The 16413-nt window shown below is 35.0% G+C and overlaps 3 protein-coding genes across 4 annotated transcripts; 1 reads left to right on the top strand and 2 right to left on the bottom strand.

Annotated features, from left to right (window-relative positions):
* Positions 1 to 124: 124 nt before the first annotated feature.
* On the bottom strand, positions 125 to 2283 carry LOC136779094 (E3 ubiquitin-protein ligase rfwd3.S-like). Of its 2 annotated transcripts, none has more exons than XM_066736427.1 (3): positions 2052 to 2283; positions 1793 to 1972; positions 125 to 1702 (listed from the first exon to the last, which is right to left on the bottom strand). In XM_066736427.1, the coding sequence occupies exons 1-3, from the start codon at positions 2068 to 2070 to the stop codon at positions 234 to 236; spliced, it is 1668 nt and encodes a 555-aa protein (XP_066592524.1). In that variant the 5' UTR covers positions 2071 to 2283; the 3' UTR covers positions 125 to 233. The 2 variants fall into 2 exon arrangements, with proteins under 2 accessions (XP_066592524.1, XP_066592526.1); XM_066736429.1 differs by having other exon boundaries at positions 125 to 1699.
* A 1684-nt stretch (positions 2284 to 3967) lies between these two features.
* LOC136779157 (myosin-11-like) lies at positions 3968 to 11117 on the top strand. Its single transcript, XM_066736557.1, has 21 exons — positions 3968 to 3973; positions 4123 to 4536; positions 4619 to 4689; positions 5199 to 5297; positions 5373 to 5449; positions 5524 to 5672; positions 6135 to 6323; positions 6398 to 6534; positions 6611 to 6787; positions 7137 to 7462; positions 7543 to 7578; positions 7653 to 7858; positions 7944 to 8177; positions 9030 to 9077; positions 9160 to 9391; positions 9456 to 9604; positions 9668 to 9769; positions 9865 to 10074; positions 10379 to 10561; positions 10647 to 10796; positions 10866 to 11117. The coding sequence occupies exons 1-21, from the start codon at positions 3968 to 3970 to the stop codon at positions 11061 to 11063; spliced, it is 3393 nt and encodes a 1130-aa protein (XP_066592654.1). The 3' UTR covers positions 11064 to 11117.
* Positions 11118 to 11285: 168 nt separating this feature from the next.
* Positions 11286 to 16397, bottom strand: LOC136779092 (repetitive organellar protein-like). Its single transcript, XM_066736425.1, has 6 exons — positions 16258 to 16397; positions 15149 to 15529; positions 14549 to 15004; positions 11951 to 14457; positions 11655 to 11866; positions 11286 to 11589 (listed from the first exon to the last, which is right to left on the bottom strand). Exons 1-6 carry the CDS (start codon positions 16259 to 16261, stop codon positions 11457 to 11459), a joined length of 3693 nt encoding a protein of 1230 aa, XP_066592522.1. The 5' UTR covers positions 16262 to 16397; the 3' UTR covers positions 11286 to 11456.
* Between the last annotated feature and the right edge of the window lie 16 nt (positions 16398 to 16413).

Below are 16413 nucleotides of genomic sequence, written 5' to 3'. Positions count from 1 at the left end.
CTTTAAAAGATTTGTTTGATGTAATTTAATATCTAACAAATATTAATAAACTACTCTTTTTCCATAAAAAAATCTTACATTCTAATGAAATACCATTCATACCTAATAATTCTGTCCAAAAAAGTAGTAAGCAATTAAAGTAAACCATAGATAATTCTTGATTTATGTATATTTGTGTAAAAAAGTCAGTCAATCACTCTTACAACTTATGACATTAAAAATAATTATAGAGATTAAGCATAATTGTAAAGTCTTAACTTCTTCGTCGAAAGAGTTGCTAAAAATAAGGTATTATGTGCTTTAAAAGGACATAAGTCTACAATTGGGTCTGAGACTGATATATTGTAAATTTGTTTGCCAGTTGATAAACTCCATACGGGGATGCTGTTACTAGATTCCTGATGTGCTGCTACGCATGTATCATTTTCTATATATATGTAACACGGCCGTGATAGTAGGTGCTGGGAATTGCCAGCGTTAAAAGTATGTACAACATTGCATAGAATTGTTTCTTCGCTTCCTTTATCAATTGTGCAGACTATGTGCCTTGCGTTGGGTTGCCTTTTGTTAGGTCGACATGATATGAGCGCATGATTATTTTCCGCGTCGTAACAAACAGAGAAAAAAGGTCCTTCACCAAATATCTGTTTAGACACAAATTTGCCGTCCCTTTGTTCATATGCACAACAAGAATTTAATCGACATGCTATAAATCCTCCTCTACAAATTCCACTGTCTACGCTTGGTGGGACCTTCGCTAATGAAACCACTGGCGATTTATCCCCTGAATTTTCCATTACATCAACGGCACCTGAGGTTTGTCGAATGTCAAACTGCATAATAGACCCATTTTGAGCTCCAGCAAGAAAAGTATTAGGATTCTCGCCTGACCAGCAGCAACTCCATAATGGGAAATCTGTCTGATATGAGTGCAACTCCTTATTATTTTGAATGTTCAATATTTTTGCATTTTTGTCGAACCCAACGCTCAACAGTGTTGACTCTTGTGTGGGATGAAACGATATGTCCCTAATAGCTTTTGAATGTAGACAAATGAATTGGCGCAGTTGAAAAGATTCTGCATCGATTATTTTGATACCATATCCTGGAAATAAATTATTGGTTGATTTTTGTGATGCTACAAGTATTCTAAATGAAGGATTATAATCCAAAACACGGCACCCATCATCCTTGCAAATTTCAATGGATCTTTCTAGGTGGAATTTTTTATTTCCAGACATTGTTGCATTGTGACTTAACAATCTAAAGCTCTGGTTTGCAGTTTGACTCTCTAGAACTTTGATGCGCTCTTTCATACTAGCCAATTGTTGATCATATAGTTTTTGTTTTGTGTTTAACCTCATTATTTCTATTTCTAACATATTTTTTTCAACAATTACAGTACTTAATTGCTTTTTTAATTTATCCACTTCAGTAGTATCAACTGGTTTTAATCTTTTAGCATATAACATCCTAATATCTCTAACTGCAGCCTTCTTGTTACACTGAGGACACCTGCGTGTTGCACTGGTGCATGATGTTTGTAGCCATCTTAAAATGCAACTATGACCAAAAAGGTGGCCACAGCGTAAACAACATATACGATGTTCCCCAGAATTGGTAAATTCATCCATGCAAATTGGACAGCTTTCATCATTTTCACTATCTGAATTATTTGCAATATATTCTGTTTGGTTTTCTGCTGTAAAATGTTTTCATAGATCTATCTTAGTAGTCTTGCCGATAATCACTAAAACTAAGCAAATGTAAGATATAAAAAGGAGAGTGTTACCAATTTGTAATATATCCTTTTGAATGTCTATTGCAGCAGTATTTTGATTGGTAGTATTTGTATCAGCTGTCTCAACAATGTCAACATTCTCATTAATTATTGCAATAGCATCATTGTTTTCACCTAATGCTGCAGGATTTTCTTGTTCACTTTGGTCTTCATCTTCAATCCCTGCATCATCTACATGATACAATGTTTTAAGTAAAACATAAAATAATGAATGTTAAAAATATAAGAAATATATTCTAACCAAACTCACCGTATTCCATTTCTTCCATTCTGTTTTCAGGATAATATAAGTGATAAATATTTAAAATACTGTAATGGATCTTTAAAGTTTATTTGATTTAAACAAGTTTTAATCCTTTCCTTTTAAATATTGTACAGTTTCTAGATGTGTACATACATAAACATTGCTTTTCTGACAGCGAAACAATAGAAGATTCGTGCTAGTTGACTGTAGCACTCGGAATAATTGAATCCAAGAGTGCTGATTAGTCAATATCGTCTAGTACCAACTTAAAACAGGTCGCTGTCAATAGCTGAATAAAAAAACAGTATACACTCTATTCCGTCATTTTCAGTGTGTAGTTACACGATTTACACTAGTTTACATGCTAATCGTAAATAGAAATAGAAATAGCTTAAGCGCTTTAAGATATCCACATGTCCAATGGACATGATGAACATGCTGTCCCTTGAACAACGTTTGCTGTTAGACCACTCAGACCACACTAGTTACACTAGCGATAGCTAAATCGATTCTAATTTAATTTTAACTTTTCGAGTCTCGATAGAATAGGGAAAACTGTTATAAATAAAAATTTTATAAATTGGAGAAACCCTCATGATACGGTATCATTTATATATAACAATATATTTTTAATTGAATTTTCGTACGTCTGAATCTCACAAGAGCTTTCGTAACGGGAATCCGTATATCGACATTACAAGGCAAAAAGTATTTCGCATGCAGTGTCCTCATTTGTTGACGGATTGTAATGTTATACCATGTTTTTGGAAATGCCAGAAGATTATCTACTGAAGTACATTGGGCAAATTAACAAAAAATGAAAGAAAAAATTCGTTTAAATAAATATATTAACATTATTGAGACAACAAATAAATTGCAAAATCGCCCAACGTACTTCAGTAGATAATCTTCTGGCATTTCCAAAAACATGTTATAACATTACAATCCGTTAACAAATGAGGACGCTGCATGCGAAATAGTTTTTCTGGGTATACGGATTTCCATTAACCCAACATTTTTAGAAGATATTGAAATTGAAGATTTTCTATATGTGTGAAGTTGTGAAAGTAACGCAGTTCAATGCGTATATGTATTACTTCAAAATGAATACACGCACCTTATATGATATAGACAATTTTAAAAATATGCATCTATCGTAAAGCATTTAGGTTCGAAATTTTGCAGTTACAAGAATATAGAATAAAAAAATAGGAGATGTTATTTAAAATAACTGAAACGAACTTTACGTGAATTTCAAATGGTTTTCCAAGGTTGAATGCGAATCTCTTTCACCCTTATTATGTCTCCCTCCGAAACAAAACTTTTATTTGAAACGATTTTTTCTGCGAAGCTGCCTGTAAAATCACAGGGAGAGACGATTACAATGAATAACTTATTAGGTTTGCTCGTTTTAGGTAAACTTATACCTTCTACGTATATTTTTGTATTTCTGTCTTCATCCGTTCCATAAGTTGACATTATCAAAAGTGCATAAAATACGAAGTTTAAAACGCGGTTATTATGACTTTTGACTTTCTGCTAAGATAAACAGATTTAATTGCAAGACAACAAAATGCTTTAAAAACATATGAACATAGGCATTACACTAATTAATTTATACAATTAAAAACAAAAGACAACCAAATGAAATTAATATCTCATAACAAAACATAAAGTTTTGTAAGTAAGTAAGAAATTTGGTGTTTAAGAGGTTAATTTTTCTAAAAAAATAATTCTTTTTGATACCGTTTTAGAATTCGGACTACATAATTATAAACTAATAGCAAATTGCCCGACGCAATTTGACATCAACACAGGTTCTCTGAAGCTTGAAAGCCACTCTTGTGAAAAACTATACATATATTTCTTAACGCTGAGAAATTGAGTAAAGAACCGTACGTGTTGTTTCGAAGGTAAAAAGAATGAAGGTAAAACCTTGTTTTTTTTTTTAAATAATTTGAAAATAAAGAAAGCAGAATTTTTATTGCAAACATGCAAATCAGAAACGTAGAATGTATTTTTTGAAATAAAAAAAAACACCTAAATTGTATTCGATCGTGGATATAATTTTTTTCAGAAGCGACGGCTGTGTAAATCAATCAAAAAACGTTCATCAAAAAGGAATTTGCCAAGGTCGCCTAACCTTAGTAACTCTGAAAGCTTTCCTTCGAAAGCGAGAAATTCTGCAGAATTTAAGAGTCATCACTGTCAACGTGGAGCTGCTAACAAGCCTCTCCCACCGGTTGGAGATCATGGAGATGAAGCAATCATAGAAAAAAATGTTTTCAGCTCGTTGGAATCTTTGTTCGATGTGAAAACACCAATCTTCTTCCCCGATGCGATCTTTGTCGATTCAGAGTGCCAAATCAGCACCGATTTTATAAAAAAATTAGAAGCTCATACCCCCAGAAGCCCCAAAAGCTTCGTGCATACTTTATATTCCTCGCATAGATCGCCAAAATTTAATTTTAAACCATCGACCCTTGAGAAGGTTCGTCCATTCCTCCAAAAGTACGATTATTAATTGCTTATTCTCTCTCTTTAAAATATTTCTATTTATCTTTTCAATTTAGAGCGCGAGTGTATTTGAACAAGTCGAAACTTTGGTGGAATTAAAAAGCGAAAGACGGATTAAAAATATAACGTAAGAGCTTGATAAATTAAGCCTTTCCTTTTTCTATATAATCAGTGAAAAAATACGTCAATGTTAAAAATCATTTTGAAAATACTTGTACAGTTAGTGTTGATCAGGGGAAGAAATAAGCAATTGCTGACGAGGTACAAAGTCAGAAAACTTGTTTCTTCCCATGATCAATAAACTACTTTTGCATAATAAATGAGGGGCAAGTACAATTTTTCACGAGTCTTTTGTCGGATGAAAATGATTTACTTTGACTTTTCATTACTCAACAAAACACTATTTTTATCTCGTAAAACTGATATGAAAAGTAGTACGGAATTTTCCTTCGCGGGTCACGAAAAGCCCGATTTTTCGCTGGTTTACAACTGTCAGCAGTACATTGAACTATTTTTTTTAATACTACCGATGGCAACTCTACTACTTCATTGCTATATCTACCTTTATTCAATCCTTTATAGATTCATCTTTTATATTTGGTTTTGCTAAAATAAACACGTAAATAAATTTTTTAGAAAAATGGCGGAATTAAAGGAGGAAGGTGATATTGGCTCAGAAGCAGAAATTGAAGGCGAAATGGAGGCGCAAGATCAAATGGAAGAACAAGAGTCGAAGTAATAATTTATCATTTGGAATTCATTATAGGGATCTATATATAGTCAACGCGTAATATAAATTTTTGTCGATAGAGCTAAACTTAATGTGGATGAGGATTTCGAGAATGAAGAAGAAATAGCTGCCGGATATAAAGCTGACATATTAGAAGGTAAAAGTATAGACGTTACATTTTACAATTTTAATTGAAATTCCTCTATTTATATAATTGCCATTCGAACTTAGGTAACGGAGGCTTCGAAAATGGGATCATAAGTGCATCGCCACTCACGGATACGGCGGTGATAAAAGAAATGAAAGCTGCTGATGACAGATGTACAATAATAGCGAAAGAAATTGCCCAATTGAAACGTGAATTGGCCGAGCTTACAGAAGTACAACATTCGTATATTTTAATATAATATACGCAGATACGGGACGCGTACATCTTTCGATCATCAATATTTTAAACAAAAGCTCGTCGAATAATTCCAGACAAAACATTTTAATTCCAGTTTTTTCAATTTTGTACCATTTTTGAATTACGTCATTTCCTGGTTTAGCAAATAAAACGCTGCTTCGATTACAAGAAGGAAAAGAGAGGAGAGGTATATTTGCCTTCTCCATTTAATCCCGTTGTTCTTTTTGTTGATATTACCACTGAAGCAGCTTTTTTATTAGCTGAATTAAGAAATGAAATAATTCAAAAATGATGCACGAGGAAAACATTGTACTAGACTATTTAGCTTGGAATTATTTGAGCAATCCATGTTTAATATATTGATTATTAAAAGCTGTGCTCTCCATGTGGTTTCTATAATTAAAAGGAGAGTTCTTAAATGAATAAAACCCCGTAGAAGGAAGATTTAACGCAAGAGGATACGATCGCGATTCAAGAGAAGCAGGAGGATGTTATGACTAAATTAGGAGAGTTCGAAGCCATTACGAGAAAATTGCAAAGACTTTTAGGTTTGTCCGATCCATCGAGCTATACTTTCGCTAAGATGTTTGGAATGCTGACGTACCCGCACGAAAATAATCTAACGGTACGTTATTAATATTACGTACGTCTTAAATGGCGTTTATTCCGTTGCGTAGATTAATCTTGCATCTCGTTCAGACAATGGATGACAATGTACCGTGCGATGAGATCGACGATGATTACGATGCTCAAGTACAAAGAAGCTTAAAAAAATGGAAAGAAGTTTCGGAAAAGTTCCGTTTCGATTTGCCACAAACAGAATACCCGGAAGATCAGTAGGTTCAGGCAGATGGATCGGTAATTAAAATATGCATACAGAAGCTTTTGAAATTTTCTCGTCAATTTTCGTAGATTACCGCGAGTAATCGTTTGCGGTGATACAGAAGATAATATTCCCAAAATTGTTGTACCGGACAGTTCGCGTAGGGGTAAGAAGAAATGTTTGCAAGCTATCACAGGAAAATTATCCGAGTCATTGAAAGCACAAGAAAGACTTTTACGCGAAAATGCTCATCTGGAAGGAGGAAAGTACGTATTCTCAAAATCTGCATACACTATAATTATATTACACCCTGTATAAGCCGCATACATGCATATAGTATATGCGTTTCGACCTCAAATCGATGCCATTATAGTGTGCGAGTTGAATATGGTTGCACGTCGCGAAAGAAGAAAACAGAAAAGCATCGAATAAACAGTATGGAGTTGGGAAAGTTCAGTTTGTCATGACAGTTTTTTTTTTAAATCTTTTTATTATTGCAAGTGATTTTATTATTGTTAGTGAAATTAAATGTGCTTAAAAGACGCACTGTCATAGTTTCTGAATGCAATCTCATCGGAAACTGTAATCGCAAGATTCAATCGGTAAATTGAATAGGTACAAATTGGAGGAGGCACTTTTGGAGAAAGACTCGGCTGTGGAGAGCCTTCAGAGGAAGGTATGCGGGCTTCAGGCTGAAATGCGAATAGTCGTACAGGAGAACACTGAATTATCGCGTCAATTGGCTTGTTTGAGTCAACGGATTTCCGGTCCATCTGGTTGCAGTTCTCCTCCCCCAGGTGTTGTTCAATCTTCCAGTCCATTGCAGGATTACTCTACCTCCCCCACCTTGCAAGAAGATTATAATTGCTGTGTTTGCGAACACTGCACTTCAGGCGCAACTGCTGGATTAGGAGATACCACGGCTAAAAGGACCATATGCGGTAATTTTCTATTTTACTTACCTCGCCCTAATACCTTAACACATCCTTTATACTCATCAATTTTTTTTAAATCACCTCAGTGAGTCCGGAAGAATTCTATGCTGGTTTGGGAAACGGTAATTGTCCCTCGGATAATTTTTTCTTCATTATTTTTACATTTAATCACAATTTGTCGATACGTCGTTTGTAGATTCGCCGAGGTTAGCCGGAGGAGCGTCTGATAGAAGTTTCAACAATCATTCAGCCGAAGAGTACTCGCACAGAAGCGACATGTTGGGCCGAAATCCAGCGAGCCCTCCATGTGCTCCGACATGTTCACCACCGACTCCACGAGGGACGTGTCCCGCTGAGCTGGAGAACAAATTAGCTACTTATCACACCAGTACCAAACAACTGGTAATGAAACCTCTCGACGATGTTGCGATTATTTCCAAGTTTTTTCTCTTTAGAGAAGCAACAGCAATCCCTTCTATTTTTATAGGAACACCAATTGGGCAATATGGAGAGCGAAGTACGGAACATGCAACTGGAGCTAGCGAGTGTTCAGCGAGAGCGTCAACAGTTGGAACAGCAACGAAAATTATTAAAGTGCACGGGTCCTTGCGCCCCTTGCGCTTGCAGCCCTCCTTCGCCAACTTCCGGCGGATTCATGCCAGGCTCACCTATGGTCTCTCAACCTCCAGCTCCACCGAGTCTTTCCATCCCTCTTCCTAAGGTACCAACGTTCTACGATCTTGACCGTTACTGCAGGCAATATGGTTCCAATCTGTTCTCGTACCAGTAGCATTTGCGATAATACTTGCATATCTGTAAATTTTTTACAACTTTTTTATTAAATTGTTACAATATTTCTTAATTTCTCCCCGATACCGTCGTACAAAGCATGGTGAAATTTTTGCGACCTTTGGTACGTTTCACGCGTTAACCTTCATGCTCTTATTAACTCGATGAGGTGATAAGGTTTAATTATTACACCTTCATATTGTACACGACTACTTTATCGGTTCATTTTAACGTTTGTAGCAGGAACATTAAAATACCTATACGTAAAATGTCACTGCAATATTCTTGTATGAAATAAACATATTTTAAGAATATCAAAATCTTTTCCTTTATTTTGTCCATCTTTTATCACGTTCGATGTGAAATTATCCTGTACGTAATCTTATTGCTTAAAATATGATTATTTCATCTGGGTCCCTGTGATACGATGGGCGATTCGCGATGGCCTTTTTGCAAATTATGTACAGCATAGTGGACACATCCTGGCTATTTTTGATGAAACAATAGAGTTGGAAAGTATGTGGTTACTAATGTACAATTTAGTGGGCAAGAAGCGTGTCGGATAAAAATGGATTTTATTTACTAAAAAGAAATTATATAATTAACATAACGTAATGTGGAGTTTGGTAACGATTTAACCATGCCTAAATAACAAAAAATTGACTCGGTTATACCGAGATTTCATACTTAGTTTTTTTATTTTTAAATAAACTTTTTTTTTTTCTTAAGAAGACGTAAGCGATAAAAAAATTAAATAATTTCGTAAACGTAGATGGCGCAGCAGCAACAAGGTGCACCAACGTGCAGTGGACCCTGTTTAAACGCACCTATGGTAAGACTAATAGCATCAATTTTCGAGAAAGAAGTAAATTTTTATCGTTTGCTTCGATTACATTCCTTCGCATATACAAAAGGGAACTAGCACCTGCCCCCAAATTCAATTACGCGATCTGCGGGAGCAATACGCTCGTTTGCAAGACGATTATAAGAACAAGCTTCTAGAAGTGTCGTGCTTACGAGCAGATGCAGAAAAGCTGAAGATGGAAAATCGAGAAGCGAGGGAGGACAAGGAGACTCTAGAAATTCAGCTAGTAGATGCAAGAGAACGCTTGAAAGTTTTTGAAAGCGAACAAGCCAAATTCGATGGTGATTGTTGTTTCATCTTTTTCTGTAGATATGTTACGGTTTCATCATTTGTATGATACTCTAGGAAATAAGGAGCAACTTATGGAGCAGGAGCAAGCACTGATAGTTGCAAAACAGCGTTTCAACGAGGCTCAAGACGAGCTTGAAGAATTACGTTCCTTGGTCCAAGAACAAGCTGCTCAACTGGAAGATTACCGTAACAAATACCTACAGGTAATGTTTCCTCTTCATGCTCAAAAAATAACTTTCCTACAACCATAGTTTCAACTGTAATAGGCGCAAGAAATGGTAGAAGAGCAACGTCGTCAACTGGATTTAATGGAAATGGACAATGCGCGTATGAACGAGAATGTAACTTTAGAGATTGGACGAGTCAAGGTTTTTCCTAATCTTATGAATATATTTCGTCGAATTTTTAATCGTAGAAAATCTTAAACGTGGTTAATGATCCTTTCCTTCTTTTGTATATGTAGTGTCAGTTCCAAGAGAAATTAGCAGAACTAGCCCCGCTTCCAGATATTCTTAAACAGTCTCAAATGAAGTTGCAAGAGGCGCAGCAAATGCGTATGGTGGCCGAACGTCAGTGCGAAGAATTAGCTAGGGAATTACTTGGATGCAAAGATAAAATACAAACTTTGCAAAACCAGATGGAGGCCTTACAGGCTGAAATGGTAAATTTTCTTGTATAAGCGAAACAGTGAATGCTTCCCATATTCCATCACTTTCTTAGGCTTCTTTTTTTACACAATACTTTTGTTTTCTCTTTCTTTAAACGTATTACAATCGATTTAATTATTTATATGGAATAATGAAAACAACGATAGTTTTGTTCGTTCACTGATAGTTTAACAATATGTTTCAATAAGTGTATTTGTATGGTAAACATTCACTGTTTCGCATAGTACATTGAAGTTGCTAAATTTTACGTTTATCTTTTAAATAAGTCGATAGGAATTTTTATATAATCTATCTCTTGAATCTGTGCAGAGTGATAAAGGATCTGGTTCGGCACGAATTGATGAGTTGGAATTGAAGAATGGCGAGCTGCGCCGAGAGAATGAGCGTATGAGGGTAACATTGGCGAGATTCGAAGAGCACGAGTCTCAATTGCAGAAGCGCATGGATGAGAAGATGCACGAAGTCACACAACTTAATGCAATGCTGGAACAAGTATTATATTATACTATAGAAAATTGATTACTATTTTATGCCCTCGCCAAACATGAGAAAGTAAAAAATGGTGTTCACTTGAAAGGTGCGGGAGGATTCTGCGAGACAAGTGGCAAGAACTAAAGAGCGCAGTGACACTATAAGAAGGTCGATGCAAAACCAAATTACAGAAATGGAACGTCAGTTGGCGGCTTGCAGAGCAACTGCCAAGGCTGCTCAAAAGGATAGAGATGAAGTAAATTAGTTTATACGTACATACATGATGATCGATCTTACTTTTAATCACAAAAACTTTTTGAAACAGATTCGTGAAAAGATGCAGGGACAGATAAATAATCTCAACGATGCATTTGATCAAGCTCAGGGACGAATTAAATCTTTACAAGGTCACGTTAATTATCTCAAGACCTCTTACAGTAACATTTTTAAGGGTCAAGGGGAAGTTGGTGCTATTCCCACTGAAGCTGGAGTAGGATACGACTCTTGTGACTGCAATTATTAACAGATTGTAATAATCGTCCCTCAAAAAGTCAGTCTGTGATATTCATCGATCAAACAAACCGAGCCAAAATTCCAGCGAGCTGAAAAAATATTAGAAAATATAGAAAAATAATTAAAATAGAACGAAAAAAAATAGTAAATGTTTTGTGAACTTCTATTATACTTTTTCGTTCTTTTACATTTTACACTATGTAAAAAGATACCATCCTGCTTAATTTTGTATCCATACACGTATTTTATTCCATAAAATTCTTTATGTATATATGTATAAGAGGAAGAAAATAATAAATTGTAGTAATAATGGAAAACATGATTTTAAAAAAAACCGTGAAAATTATTTATGTATAATGAAAAGCATGAAATTAATGTTTAACGTAGCACTGTATTATGATGTTCAGTTCATGTCAGCTGTATTTAACATTTGGAGCATATCAAGTATTGCATCGGAACGAGTCAGGACTCGTTCCATTTCTCTTCGAAAATCTTCCAACTGAGATTCGATGCGTTTCGCATAGGCATGACAGCACCTAAATATAAAGAGATCATCTAACTACCTCTGAAGATAATACGATCAAGTAAAAGAATCTTATACCTGTCATTGGATTCTGCGGAATTACTATGTTGATGCATGGAACTATGGAACGCTTCTTTTTCTTTCATATGATCAATTTTTCTAGTTAACGAACTGCAACAGCCATTTTCATGATCACTCGCTATACTAGAGTTATGACATTCACCGCATCCTCTCAGTAAATCCATTAATAGGCCTCTGATTTTTCTCCCGCTTAATCTTCGTTGCCTAATCTATAAATAAGGAAAGGGGAAAAATTTATATACATTTTTGTCCATACATAGTAAGAGAGTTATGTCACACAAATGTGATCTTACTTCAGGTGACTCATGGAGATGTTGCAAAGAGATGAGAGGGTCATCTTCATTTCTATTAGGCGAATTGCAGCTACATTCACAATCATTAGTTAATAAATGTTTGCTTGAGTTATGTGGATTTGAATGGGAAGGAGATGATTTACAGCTGTGCGATGAATTATTTCTAAGTAAACAATACGTGGAACCGGGTTGGTCATCTTCATCTATCTCGTTTGGAATACAACGACATGCATGGGTTCTAGGAACATTTTCACTTATATCTTCACCGTGGCATACGTTGCTTTTATGTGTGTTTTTTAAGGACATTAATTTATTTCTCAGCGAAAACTTTCGTTTTGGATTCAACTTTTCTCTAGAGTAGGATGAAGGACAGCCGTGCTTGTTACATTGCTGACTCGTACCACACAAACCTGAATTCGTAAATTCAATCTGGTGCGTGTAACAGCAAGAGCTTGCGTTATCTTTGCAAATTGAGGCACTGTTATCTTGTCTGCCATTTTCGATTAGTTTACCAAAAATGCTGTGGTTGAAAGTTTTGTCCGTTGAGTTTTTTTCTAAACTTTCGCATCTGGATGGATGCGGTCTTATTTCGCTCAATACGGAAATACTTGGACAATCATGAGCTCTCAATTCATCGGCCTTCGAGAACATTCTCTGCTTTTTATGAGTCGAACATACCATCGGGCTGCTTTTATATCGAACGTTTCTCGGATCGCAATGAGGGTCTTCAGCTTTTTCTTCAATACAAGAAGCTTCGAGTCCGTCGTCAGCTACAGGTTCTTTATTTACTTCAGTACCCCAAATATTGATAATTCCGTTTACTTCGGACATACTAACTTCAATGTTCCCTAATAAATATGGACCACATTCTCGAATTCGATTTTTATCAACGACCTCATTGCAATTTTTATACTCTTCAGCCTGAATAAGGAAACTACGATTTTTATTATTTTCATCCTCTTGATATACGTAACATTTTATATTATCATTATCATCATCTTCTGTTTTATCCGTTTGAACTTTTAAAGAGTCTGTATTATTCATGGAAGTTATACTATCGGTTAAAATTCGAGCTCTTAAACTTGGATCAATTAAATTAGCTATCGTTGTAAATGAATCATTAATCTCAGAATTATTCAATCTTCTTCTCATATCTCCAGAAGTATTAAGTATTTTTGAAGGTTGCGAAATCCCTGGAGATGCTTTGAGCATTTCCGTTGCTTTTCGTTTTTTAGAGCTAGATGGCTGTTGGATGGAATCTGAATTCTGCTGTTCTTTTTGCTTCTTATTGAGCATCCTGCTGGATATAGGAGGAGGCATGAGGTTATTAAATTTCGCCTTTCCTTGAGTCATATTTGATAGAGTTTGTAGAATACGAGATGACGTTACAAATGTGCGAGAAAACGGTGGAGCCGTGTTTGTATTAGTACTATTTGAACCAACAAAACTACTATCCGAGGTCGATATTTGCGTTATGTCAGGTGATTTAACTGATATTGCTACGCTGCACGCACTTTCCGTCCAATGCCCATTAGAACTTGCGCTATCTAAACTGCCAATTGAAACTTTATTATTACAATGCTCTTTTACATTTGATTTAGGAATGTTATCAGTCTCCGCGATAGGATCGGTTTGAGTGGCTGCTACTTTTACCTCACGCGTCCTCTCTTTCTCATATTTATTCACTGTCTTCTTTAAATCATCTATCTCTTGCTTCATTTTTATTTTTTCACCTAACGTTTTTTGATAAGTTTCTTGTAAAATACCATATCGATTAGCCATTTCAGTCAGTTGCATTCTAAGAAAATGGACCTCATTGATTTCTTCTTGAACTTTATTCATTTCTTCATGCTCAAAAGCACTGTTTGCATACTTTGTATCATGTACCATACCATTATTTAAAACTTGAATAGATTTTACACTTTCCATATTCATAGGGTTATTTATATTAATACTATGTACTTCTTGGATATTAATAATATCTACATCATCACATTTTTCTGGGCTATTAGCTTGTTCCATATGCATGTCTTTCGAGTCTAGATTATGACTAGAGTTAGTATTGCCTTTCATATACTGTTCATATGTCAAAGTGCGAGCATTAACAATATTTCGTGCTTTTCCATGTTCATTGGATAAAATTTCATAACAAGCTTCCTGCTCATTTTCAGATTTTTTGTTATTTGGCAGATTATATTGTTCTTCATATAGATTTGTATCTTTAATCGCCATATCACCGTTTCTGTGTTTTTGTTCCTCAATAAATAATACTTTCAATTTTTCTGGTATCGGTTCATTCTCGACTTCCATCGGAGTCTCCTTATGATTTTTCTGCCAATCAGGCCTTGTTTTGGTAGCTCCTATGGATTTACCATTTAGAATTGCATTAGGTTTCTTATGGTTGACTTCAACTTCAATACTTTCATAGTCAGAAATTTTATGCAATGTTTCTGGAAATTGTCTTATATTTTTATTATCATGCAGAACTTCTTCATCACTCATCGAATCTGCAAAAGAAAAGAATGTTTTCTCTAAGCTTAATTAAATTATTGTTTTAAATATTTGAGCTATTAAAAGTTTGCAAAAAAAAATTATTACCTTTATTGATAGCATGATTTCTCTTTATTTCATATTCTTCCACTTCTAAATATCTTTCCCTAGAACGACGATTTTGTTCTTTTATATCTTTAATATATTGCTTAACTTTACTTTTAACATTTTTATACTGTGAAGATATCGACGGCCTTGCAAATGCCGCAGCCCTACGCTGATAAATACCAAATCCTTGCTGTGTTGCATCAAGACTAAGCCTCTTTGCACGATCTTGCAAAGCATTACGATTTCTATAGCTTGTTAAATCTTCCATGGAAAGACTCTTTTCTTTTTTATTACATTTAAGCTTTCTGCTATATCTGAGAATAAAATCGTCGGAAGCTCTTTCATATCGATCTGGTTCAAAATCTACATCTGTTTCTGCATCTTCATCATTATTATGGTGCATATTTATTGGGCTTTCTTCATCTTCATCATCCTCTTCTTCTTCATCTGACATTCCTGCAACATTTTCACAATTTGTATAATCTATACTAAATATACAGAATTTTCAAATTAAACTTGACAAACTATAAAACTGTACAGCATAAATACTACCAGATGAATTTTGCAAACTATTGTTATCTTTTAACAAGCAATTGTTACCTTCGCTCTCTTCGTACTCTTCTTCTTCATCAACCATATCAAGCTGCTGTTCATTTTCTTCCTCCCCTGAAGAAGAAACTACATACACACTTCCACCTCCTCCTTGATCATCACTGCGATATGGGCTGCGAGTACTTTGATCCTCCGGTGAATCAGGTGGCTCCTTTTCAGTACGTGTCTCTTCAGCATCCACATCTTCTTGCTTAGAGATACTTGATACACTTATGTAAGTAGGCATTTCCTCATCTTCCAACATACTTGACTCTGGCTGTGAAAAATTGCTCTTTTCTCTAAACTCAAGCTGATGCTGTTCATCATGCTGTATTGAACTGTCTTCTGCTCTTGTTTCACCTGATGCACTTTCCGTTGTCTCCGACATGTCTTAAATTCGAAAATCTGACATATAGTACTTTGTCTTTAGTTTTAGTAAGAAGCACTTTAAGTATCACAAGTAAATAAACGTGGCGTTAAAGAAAGTACCGGAATGAGTTCAAGGAACGCGTGGTAATGTGAATAATACGCCATCCGCCATTATGGTAAATTAATTACATTCCACATACAATAACAATCTCAAAAATAAACTGTTTATATCGTTTTGATGCAGGACGTCATTCGGATTTTTTATAAATTTGTTTACTATTAAATTGATTTTGACAGCAATTTCTGATTAGTCAGAATAACAATCGTTCTCTCTTTCATCACTAGCTATAGTACAGAAATGCTGTGTGAGACTAATGACCCGCGCACGCAGGAGCGTATCGAACCGTTTGGAAGTTCAATTGAAATCATTATACGATCAACTTCATCCTTTAATTTATGTATCGAATTAGAATTGGGATTCTTTTATTGTTAATAATTTATAAAATCTTAATTATATTGGCCAAAATTGTATCTCCTTTCTTTTTAGTGATATGCATATACGCGTACCTGTGATACGAAAATTAAATTACTTTTTACTGTCTAAGAGAAATCTGATTTTGAATAGAAAGATAATTATGCTTCTCCGTGTACCTTCGCTTTATAGTATTTTTAATAACGCGAGCATTATTAGTGAAAATGCTAAGATACCGGTCGTTTCAGTAAAAAAGATCTTGAGTACACAGACTTACGCATTAGAATACTTTTTGAAGATGGATTATTAAGAACAAGGAAGCAAAACGTTTTCGTTATTTGTTAAAAAATATTGATTTCTATCACACTGTTATTATTCTCAGATTGAAGGGTATTGAATGCACATATTCTTTATTTCTCTCCGTAACGCGCCT

This window comes from Prorops nasuta, unplaced genomic scaffold, assembly GCF_024137725.1.
Source record: "Prorops nasuta isolate Cenicafe-Biocafe unplaced genomic scaffold, Cenicafe_Pnas_1.2 PNAS00015, whole genome shotgun sequence".
Classification (NCBI taxonomy): domain Eukaryota; kingdom Metazoa; phylum Arthropoda; class Insecta; order Hymenoptera; family Bethylidae; genus Prorops; species Prorops nasuta.
This window is presented reverse-complemented; position numbering and strand designations above follow the sequence as displayed.

What these genes read in the sequence shown, in the direction of transcription:
- LOC136779094 (XM_066736427.1), bottom strand. An exon ending in AAAGGATATATTACAAATTG is followed by an intron (nt 1,703 to 1,792) that starts GTAACACTCTCC and finishes AACATTTTACAG; the next exon opens with CAGAAAACCAAACAGAATAT.
- LOC136779157 (XM_066736557.1), top strand. An exon ending in CTGAAATGGTAAATTTTCTT is followed by an intron (nt 10,075 to 10,378) that starts GTATAAGCGAAA and finishes GAATCTGTGCAG; the next exon opens with AGTGATAAAGGATCTGGTTC. An exon ending in TTAATGCAATGCTGGAACAA is followed by an intron (nt 10,562 to 10,646) that starts GTATTATATTAT and finishes TTCACTTGAAAG; the next exon opens with GTGCGGGAGGATTCTGCGAG.
- LOC136779092 (XM_066736425.1), bottom strand. An exon ending in ATCTCCATGAGTCACCTGAA is followed by an intron (nt 11,867 to 11,950) that starts GTAAGATCACAT and finishes CCTTATTTATAG; the next exon opens with ATTAGGCAACGAAGATTAAG. An exon ending in TCCGCAGAATCCAATGACAG is followed by an intron (nt 11,590 to 11,654) that starts GTATAAGATTCT and finishes CTTTATATTTAG; the next exon opens with GTGCTGTCATGCCTATGCGA.